The 10,679-nt window shown below is 39.1% G+C and overlaps 1 protein-coding gene across 1 annotated transcript; it reads left to right on the top strand.

The window, feature by feature from the left end:
• Nucleotides 1-1,321: 1,321 nt before the first annotated feature.
• Nucleotides 1,322-2,275, top strand: LOC123932696 (olfactory receptor 7A17-like). The gene has a single exon (XM_045991232.1). It carries the CDS (start codon nt 1,346-1,348, stop codon nt 2,273-2,275), a length of 930 nt encoding a protein of 309 aa, XP_045847188.1. The 5' UTR covers nt 1,322-1,345.
• Nucleotides 2,276-10,679: the final 8,404 nt, after the last annotated feature.

Here is a 10,679-nt window from a genome sequence, read left to right as displayed (position 1 = left end):
CAGTCAGAATAGCTAAAATTAAAACACAGGACAAAACAGGTATTCTAAAGGAGAGGAGAAAGGGGAACCCTCTTGCATTTTTGGTGGAGATGTAAACTGGTCCAGCCAATCTGGAAAACAGTATGGAAGTTACTTAAAAGGTTAAAAATAGAGTTACCCTACAACCCAGCAAGTGAACTACTATATATTTACCCAAAGAACATATGGACTTTTGTATCATAGAACACTATATGGTCTTTGTCTAGAGGTCAGTACTCAACATATATTCCCCAAATGCAGGAAAGCATTTCTCATTAAAACTGTAACACCTGTCCTCTTAGAGATAGGACTGCATGGAAAGGAATTCCTAATCAGAGTTGTCACGTATCTTCCTTTAAATGGGATCAGATCTATACAAAAAATATATATTTATTTCTTGATGGCAAAATATAAACTGTAGCATGTCATTCTGTTAATAATGCCCATTTGTCCCAAATTAAAAGTATAATGCGGTATTATCTCACACCTGTCAGAATGGCTAAAATCAACAACACAGAAAACAGCAGTTGGTGAGGATGTGTAGGAACACTGTTGCCCTATTGGAAATGCAAACTGGTGCACCAATCTGGAAAACAGTATGTAGTTTCCTCAAAATGTAAACAAACAAACAAACAAACCCAAAAGATACCCCAAACTCTATGATCCAACAATTGCACTGCTGGGGTATTTATGCAAAGAATACAAAAATACTATTTCAAAGGGATACACGCACTGGGAAGATTTTAGCAGCATTATCTAATCTACAATAGCCAAACTATGAAAATAGCCCAGGTGTTAGTCAACAGATGAATGCAGAAGATGGGGTGTGTGTGTGTGTGTGTGTGTGTCTGTGTGTGTGTGTGTGTACATTTGCAATGACATGGATGGAGCTAGAGAGTATTATGCTAAGTGAAAGAAGTCAGTCAGAGAAAGACAAGGGTCATATGTGGAATTTAAGAAACAAAACAAAAATTTTTTTTTAAGAAAAAAAGTAAGCATTGGGAAAAAAAGAGATAAAAAGACAAATCAAGAAAAAAACAGATTCTTAACTACAAAGAACTCACTGATGTTTACCAGACAGGAGATGGTGGGGATAGGTGGGTGAAATAGATGATGGGGATTAAGGAGAGCGCTTGTGATGAGAATTGGGTGATGCAAGGAAGTGTTGAATCACTCTATTGTCCACTTGAAACAAAATTTACGCCGTAGGTTAACTAATTGACATTTAAAGTAAAACTTGAAAAGAGGAATAAATAAATAAATGAAGCACATTTACTCAAACAATTTTATGTTATCTTTTTTTTTTCCTTGTAGTCACCTCCACCACATGGAAGCAGGCAATGATACAGGAATTTCAGAGTTTCTTCTGGGATTTTCCGAGGACCCAGAACTGCAGCCCCTCATATTTGGGCTTTTCCTCTCCATGTACCTGATCACTGTGTATGGAAACCTGCTAATCATCCTGGCCATCAGCTCAGACTCCCATCTCCACACCCCCATGTACTTCTTCCTGACCAACCTGTCCTTTGCAGACATCTGTTTCACCTCCACCACCATCCCCAAGATGCTGGTGAATATACAAACAGAGAGAAAAGTCATAACGTTTGCAGGCTGCATCACACAGATGTACTTTTTCCTACTCTTTGCAGGCTGGGATGACTTTCTCCTGACTGTGATGGCCTATGACCGATTTGTGGCCATCTGTTACCCCCTACACTACACGGTCATCATGAACCCTCAGCTTTGTGGACTGCTGGTTCTGGTGTCCTGGGTCATCAGTGTTCTGAATTCCTCATTAGAGAGCTTAATGTTGTTGTGGCTGTCCTTCTGTACAGAGGTGGAAATCCCCCATTTTTTCTGTGAACTCAACCAGGTAGTTGGGCATGCCTGTTCTGATACCTTTCTTAATGACATGGTGATGAATTTTGCAATTGTGGTGCTTGGTGGTGGTCCCCTTGTTGGGATCCTTTATTCATACTCTAAGATCGTTTCCTCCATACATAGAATCTCATCAACTCAGGGCAAGTATAAAGCATTTTCCACCTGTACATCTCACCTCTCTATTGTCTCCTTATTTTATTGTACAAGCCTAGGAGTGTACCTTAGCTCTGCAGCTACCCAGAGCTCCCACGCAACTGCGGTAGCCTCAGTGATGTACAAAGTGGTCACGCCCATGCTGAACCCCTTCATCTACAGCCTGAGGAACAGAGACATAAAGAGGGCTTTGAAAAGAATCACTGGGATTCCAGTGATGTAAAGGCCAATGGTTCTTGGGTTGAAGAAGTGCCCATGATTGCAGGACTCACAATTGTACCCAAAACTATAAGATACCTAGGAATAAACCTAACCAAAGAGACTAAGAATCTATACACAGAAAATTATAAAGTACTCATGAAAGAAATTGAGGAAGACACAAAGAAATGGAAAAATGTTCCATGCTCCTGGATTGGAAGAATAAATATTGTGAAAATGTCCATGCTACCTATAGCAATCTACACATTTAATGCAATCCCTATCAAAATACTATCCATGTTTTTCAAAGAAATGGAACAAATAATCCTAAAATTTATATGGAACCAGAAAAGACCTCGAATAGCCAAAGGAATATTGAAAAAGAAAGCCAAAGTTGGTGGCATCACAATTCCGGACTTCAAGCTCTATTACAAAGCTGTCAAAATTGAATCAGAAAGAAATTGACAACCTGAATAAACCAATATCTAGTAATGAGATTGAAGCAGTGATCAAAAACCTCCCAAAAAACAAGAGCCCAGGATCTGATGGATTCCCTGGCAAATTCTACCAAACTTTAAAAGAAGAAATAACACCAATTCTCCTGAAGCTGTTTCAAAAAATTGAAGCAGAAGGAAAACTTCCAGACTCTTTTTATGAAGCCAGCATTACCCTGATCCCCAAACCAGGTAAAGACCCTACCAGAAAGGAGAATTTCGGACCAATATCACTGATGAATATGGATGCTAAGATTCTCAACAAGATCCTAGCAAACAGGATCCAACAGCACATTAAGAAGATTATCCACCATGACGAGGTGGGAATCATCCCTGGGTTGCAAGGATGGTTCAACGTTGGCAAATCAATCAATGTGATAGAACAAATCAATAAGAGAAGAGAGAAGAACCACATGGTGCTCTCAATTGATGCAGAAAAAGCATTTGACAAAATCCAGCATCCATTCCCGATGAAAAGTATAGGGATAGAGGGAACATTCCTGAACTTCATAAAATCTATCTATGAAAGACCCACAGCAAATATCATCCTCAACGGGAAAAAGCTTGCAGCCTTCCCATTGAGATCAGGAACACGACAAGGATGCCCACTCTCACCACTCTTGTTCAACATAGTATTAGAAGTCCTAGCAACAGCAATCAGACAACAAGAGAGATAAAAGCTATCCAAAATGGCAATGAAGAAGTCAAACTCTCTCTCTTCACAGATGACATGATTCTTCATATGGAAAACCCTAAAGACTTGACCCCCAAATTACTAGAACTCATACAGCAATTCAGTAATGTGGCAGGATACAAAGTCAATGTACAGAAATCAGTGGCTTTCTTATACACTAACACTGAAAATACAGAAAGGGAAATTAGAGAATCGATTCCATTTACTATAGCACCAAGAACCATAAGATAACTGGGAATAAACCTAACCAAAGAGGTAAAGGATCTATACTCGAGACACTACAGAACAGTCATGAAAGAAATTGAAGAAGACACGAAAAGATGGAAGACCATTCCATGCTCTTCGATCAGAAGAATAAACATTGTTAAAATGTCTATACTGCCTGAGCAATCTATACTTTTAATGCCATTCCGATCAAAATTCCACCAGTATTTTTCAAAGAGCTGGAGCAAATAATCCTAAAATTTGTATGGAGCCAGAAGAGACCCCGAATTGCTAAGGAAATGTTGAAAAACAAAAACAAAACTGGCGCAACACGTTACCTGATTTCAAGCTTTACTACAAAGCTGTAATCACCAAGACAGCATGGTACTGGTATAAAAACAGACACACAGACCAGTGGAACAGAGTGGAGATCCCAGGTATGGACCCTCAACTCTGTGGTCAAATAATCTTCAACAAAACAGGAAAAAATATACAATGGGAAAAAGACAGTCTCTTCAATAAATGTTGCTGGGAAAACTGGACAGCTATATGTAGAAGAATGAAACTCGACCATTCTCTTACACCGTACACAAAGATAATCTCGAAATTGATGAAAAACCTCAGTGTGAGACAGGAATCCATCAGAATCCTAGAGGAGAACAGAGGCAGTATCCTCTTCGATTTCAGCCACAGCAACTTCTTTCTACATATGTCTCCAAAGGCAAAGGAAGTAAGAGCAAAAATGAACCTTTGGGACTTCATCAAAATCAAAAGATTCTGCACAGCAAAGGAAACAGTCAACAAAACAAAAAGGCAACCCACGGAATCAGAGAAGATATTTGCAAATGACAGTACAAACAAAAGTTTGATATCCAGGATCTATGAAGAACTCCTCAAATTCAACACACACAAAACAGATAATCATATCAAAAATGGGCAGAAGATATGAACAGACACTTCTCCAATGAAGACATACAAATGTCTATCAGACACATGAAAAATGCTCATCATCTCTAGCCATCAGGGAGATTCAAGTTAAAACCACATTGAGATATCACCTTACACCAGTTAGAATGGCCAAAATTTGCAAGACAGGAAAAAACGTGTGTTAGAGAGGATGTGGAGAAAGGGGAACCCTCTTCCACTGTTGGTGGAATGCAAGTTGTTGCAGCCACTTTGGAGAACAGTGTGGAGATTCCTCAAGAAATTAAAACAGAGCTTCCCTATGACCCTGCAATTGCACTGCTGGGTATTTACCCCAAAGATACAGATGTAGTGAAAGGAAGCGCCATCTGTACCCCTGTGTTTCTAGCAGCAATGGCCATGGTTGCCAAACTGTGGAAAAAACCAAGATGTCCTTCAACGGACGAATGGATAAAGAAGATGTGGTCCATATACACGATGGAGTATTATGCCTCCACCAGAAAGGATGAATACCCAACTTTTGTAGCAACATGGATGGGACTGAAAGAGATTATGCTGAGTTAAATAAGTCAAGCATAGAGAGTCAAGTATCATATGGTTTCACTTATTTGTGGAGCATAAGAAATAACATGGGGGATATGGGGAGATGAGAGGAGAAGGTAGTTGAGGGAAACTGGAAGGGGAGATGAGCCATGAGAGACTATGGACTGTGAAAAACAACCTGAGGGTTTTTAAGTGGCGGGGGGGTGGGAGGTTGGGGACCAGATGTAGGGTAATAGGGAGGGCACGTTTTGAATGGAGCACTGAGTTTGGTGCAATAAAAAATGAGTACTAAAAAAAAAAGAGTACTGTTATGCTGAAAGTAAATAAATAAAAAAATAAAATAAAAAATAGAGTTTCCCTCTGATCCTGCAATTGCACTGCTGGGTATTTACCCCAAAGATACAGATGGAGTAAAAAGAAGAGTCATCTGTACCCCAATGTTTATAGCAGCAATGGTCACGGTCGCCTAACTGTGGAAAGAACCAAGATGCCCTTCAACGTAGGAATGGATAAGGAAGATATGGTCCATATACACGATGGAGTTTTATGCCTCCATCAGAAAGGATGAATACCCAACTTTGTAGCAATATGGATGGGACTGGAAGAGATTATGCTGAGTGAATTTAGTCAAGCAGATAGGGTGAAGTATCATATGGTTACACTTAATTGCCGAGCATAGCAAATAACACTGAGGACATGGGGAGATGAAGAGGAGAAGGGTGGAGTTGAGGGAAACTGGAGGGGGAGATGAACCATTAGAGACTCTGGACTCTGAAAAACAACCAGAGGTGTTTGAAGGGGCGGGGTGTGGGAGGTTAGGTGAGCAAGTGGTGGGTATTATGGAGGGCACGCATTGCATGGATCACTGTGTGTGGTGCAAAAACAATGAATTCTGTTACACTGAAAAGAAATAAAAAAAATTTAAAAAAGGATGCAGAAATGTAGACACAAAATTATAAATTACAATGGATCAACTTAATTTTTATTATGAATTCCTTTCCTAGATCACTGCTTCATGGCCTCAGAGTCAGACCACAGGCACATTTATGCCTTGAGGAATTCATTGAACCACCTGATGTTGAGAATATCTCCAAATGGGTTAAATATTTTCTAATTAATGTGGTTTCTTTTTTAAAAATTTTCATTTATTTATTTGAAAGAAAGTGTGACCCGGAGCGAGGGACAGAGGTAAAGGGAAAAGCAGACTCTCTGGTCATCAGTTTGCCTCTGGTGTGTCTCAATTCCAGGTCACCCAGAAATCGTGACCTCAGCTGAAGACAGATGCTTAAACTACTGAGCCACCAAGGCAAGCCTTAATATGGGTTCTTTAAATGCAATTTGCCCTTATCAAAGGGAAGCTCATGAACAAATTAGAAGGCTTAAACTCAGTTCCCTCAAATAATTTATTGACTATGTCCATATGAGATTCTACCTGCTACTGTAAAATATCCCTACATTAGTTGCTTAAAACAAGCGCATATGTCTTCCTACAATTCTGGAATCAGAAGCTTGAAAGGAATCTCATCAGGCTAATAGCAACATTTCTGCAGGGTTAAGTTCCTGGATGTTCAAGGGAGAATCTGTTTCCTTTCCAATTCCAGTCTTTCTTTCTGGCCACCTATATTCCTGGGCTCCTGGCTCTTGCTCCACCTTCAGAGCCAGAAGGGTAAATATTTTCAGTCTCTCTGACACCAACATTTTTGTCTCCCTCAACATTGGAGGATGGCTGTTATTACATTTGTTCCACCTGGTCAATAATGGCCAATCTTTTTATTTTAATGGCAGCTGATTAACAACCCTGTTTCAACCTGCCATTTTATTCCTTCTTTGTTATAGCAAATAACATGCTAAAGGTACCGGGGATTAAGATGTGACATATTTGGGAGGATCTTATTCTGCCTTCTACAATGTATTTTTCAGAACTGTAATATTTTGTGTTACTCATAAAAGAAATGAGCGTTGGATTTACACAGCCTCATGAATGAAGGAATACACTGATGAGGGAAACAAAGGCAAGAGACATACAGCTTGAATTAAATCCCCTTACAGCTTGCAGTTGTATGAGAGATACCTGAAACATGCAGAGCATGACATTCCTCAAGGAACTCATAGCTGTCTTCATGCCTAATGTTTTGTTTTATTAAAAGCCAAAGTCAACTTAACAGAAACAAGCCCTTCAAGGTCCTGAAAGAATTGCTTCCAAATTCCTTAGAGACTTATGCTGTCCTTAACACCCACTAACTAAAAAGTATATAATTAGTCACTCCTCACAATCCCAGTGCACTTCTCTGTCCACAAGTCCTGCCCCCATGCAGTAATAAAATTACCTTTTTGCACTGTAAAACCTTTCAAGATTCTATCTTGACTGTTGGGCATTACCAGCCCCCATCATATACTATTCCTTCAGAATTAAATGTATTTGGTGCAGAAGACTTAAAACTGAGTAAAGGACAGGTGATGCTAGGTAGGGGCAGAGAGGTAGGGGACTATGTGACCAGTCTCTCACAGGAGACTACATGACCAGGCTCACAGAAATCCCAGATATGGAGAAATATTGTAGATGAGATATTACTGAGAGAGAAAGGAACATAAGGAATCCATCTTGTTTGCCCTAAGTATAAATGAGATATTTACATGATAGTTATCAATACACCTTGTTTGTCCTAAATGCTATGGATGAGATATTTACCAAGTTCACTGGCCACTTTTCTGTGAAAGGCCAGCCATAAAAGCCCTTAGTGGCAGCCCAATTAGAACCCCCCTTACTCTAGAGAGCTCTTTTCCTCTTTTCTTTCTGTTCTCAACTTCACTTAATAAACTTTCCTTCACTTAACACTTTTGTGTCTACAAGATTCGTTTTTCAACTCCAGGAGACAAGAACCCTGCAACCCTGCAAAGAAAAATCCTACACCTATCTCTTACACAGGAACACAGAGCAGGACCCACACATCAGCATTACCTGGGTGCTTGTCAGAAATGCAGAATCTCTGGGCCACCCAGGACCTGTGATCAGATCCTGTATTTGTACTAGGGTCTGGGTTGTTTCACAGACACACTGAAGTTGGAGAGATGCTGGTTTAGAAAGATTTCAAGCTTTTGTGGTTTACATTTGCACCAGGATAATACTATGGAGATGCTTTCCTTTTAATTGTAGATGTTCAGCAGCATCCCTTCAGATATTGCCAAACCTTCCCCAGGCAAATTCTTTTCTGCTTGAGAACCACTGTCCCAGAGCTTGAAAACTAGAAGCATCCTGACATAATGACACTCAAGGACAACCATATATTAGGATATTAAATGTGAACAGATCACTGCACACCACCAAGGATCATTTATGCAATGTAGAATGAAGTTCAAAAATGAACATTAGGGATTAGATGTTAATAAGTGTTAAATAAAAATCCCTAGGTTACTATAAGCTCACCTTATAGTACATAAAAATATCTAAATATATCTATTATAATAAACATTTTTATAACAAAGGTCAGGAGATAGCTTTTAACTTGTGATAAAGTAAGAAATTCCCAAACATGTCTTGAAGCCAATGTGTATGATGATCAAGATTTATTATCAGAAGAATCCACTTCTCCACCTTATTGAATAGAATAGACCAGACAGGAGATAGCAGGGCTGGTTCCACACCACATGTCAGTGGCTTGAAAATAAAGAGACCTAACCCAGGCATGTTCCTTGATCCATTGTAGACTTAGGAGAAGAGTATAATTCAGAGCTTAGATAAGTGCTAGGAGATCTATACATCAGGATGGGGGCAAGGTCAAGGAAAAGGAGTAAAACAAACAAAATAACTGGATTGACTTAATCTCTAACCTAGTCTTTTGTGAACAGATTCCTTAGGAAAACATCCTTTCTGTCCATGCTGCAGATTAGAGGTTCCTCAAAAAGAGATCTTAACCCAAAGTCCAAGAATATCAATCCAAAGATGCCACAGTAGAAAAGGGAAAAGGGGCTAATCTCATCCCCTATCAGACCACATAGAAAGGAATCAGTCAAATAATGATGCAGAAGGTACAGGAAAAATAAGTTTTCTATACCTGATCTAAAAATGCCCACCTTTTATTGTATTTGGCATACTTCCTTTTGTGAAGTACTGGTGTATCTCTTGATCAAGGGTCTAGGAGATATATATATATATATATATATATATATATATATATATATATATAGTTTGTGTAAATATCCCATAAGATATCCCTGTCTTTTAAATAAGTTTATTCTGTTCTCTTACAATTTCACTGAGAAAAATGGAATGTAATCAGGGGCTGGAATCTGCCAGAACCAAGGGAGATGATACTTCCATACAGTCTCTCAGGGACCACCCAAGCTTATTAGACCATTCTTCTCACTCATTTATTTATTTTCCCCTCCCTCTCACTCTCTGTCTCAGTTTATTGCCCAGAATTTTAAAATTAATATTATTATGTGATGTTAGTCACCATACAGTTTTACACCATAGTTTTTGACATAGTCTTCAATAATTTGCATATAATAAGTCTTCATTATTTGCATATAATACCCAGTGCTCACTACAACATATGTGCTCCGTAATACCCACCACCAGGCTACCCTATCTCCCCACCCACTACTCTCTAAAACTTTCAGATTGTTTCCAGATGTTGATGATCTCTCATGGTTTCTCTCTCTTTTTGATTCCCCCCTCTTCAGTTTTTCCTTCTTTCCCCTAATGTCATCTCTGCTATAGCTTATGTTCCACAAATGAGTGAAGCCATATGATAATTGTCTTTCTCTGCTTGACTTATTTCACTTACCATAAACCCTTCCAGTTCCATGCATGTTGATGCAAATAGTGGGTGTTCATCCTTTCTCACCAGACTATTTTATGTTTGTGTAAATCACAACAAACATTGCCATTCCAATATAGATCCCAAATTTCCTTTGTTCATTTATACTTTTCTACTTTCTTTTTTTAATTAAGTTTAATTAGCCTACAGAAAGTACATCATTCATTATTAACGTAGTGTTCAATGATTCATTACTTGCATGTAATGCCCAGTGCTCATCACATCTGGTGCCCTCCTTAATACCCGTCACCTGATTATGCCATCCCCCCACACCCCACCTTTCTTTAAACCTCAGTTTGTTTCCTGGAGCCCACAATCTTTCATGGTTTGTCTCCCTCTCTGAATTCTTCTCATTCAGTTTTCCTTCCCTTCCACTATGGTCCTCAACACTATTCTTTATATTCCATATATGAGTAAAACCATGATAATTGTCTTTCTCTGCTTGACTTATTTCATTCAGCATAATACCCTTTAGTTACATTCATGTCAATGCAAAGTCCAGGTATTTATCCTTTCTGAAGGTTCAGTAATATTCCATTGTATATATGCACCACATCTTCTTTATCCATTTATCTGTTGAAGGACATCTTGGCTCCTTCCACAGTTTGACTATTGTGGACATTGCTGGTATGAACATTGGAGTGCATGTGCCCCTTCTTTCACTACATCTGTATCTTTGGAGTAAATACCCAGTAGTGCAATTGCTGGGTCAGATGGGAGCTCCATATTTAATGCCTTAAGAAACCGCCA

Source organism: Meles meles, chromosome 20, assembly GCF_922984935.1.
Source record: "Meles meles chromosome 20, mMelMel3.1 paternal haplotype, whole genome shotgun sequence".
Taxonomy (NCBI): Eukaryota; Metazoa; Chordata; class Mammalia; order Carnivora; family Mustelidae; genus Meles; species Meles meles.
The sequence above is the reverse complement of the archived record's forward strand: the minus strand, read 5'-3'. Positions and strand labels throughout refer to the sequence as shown.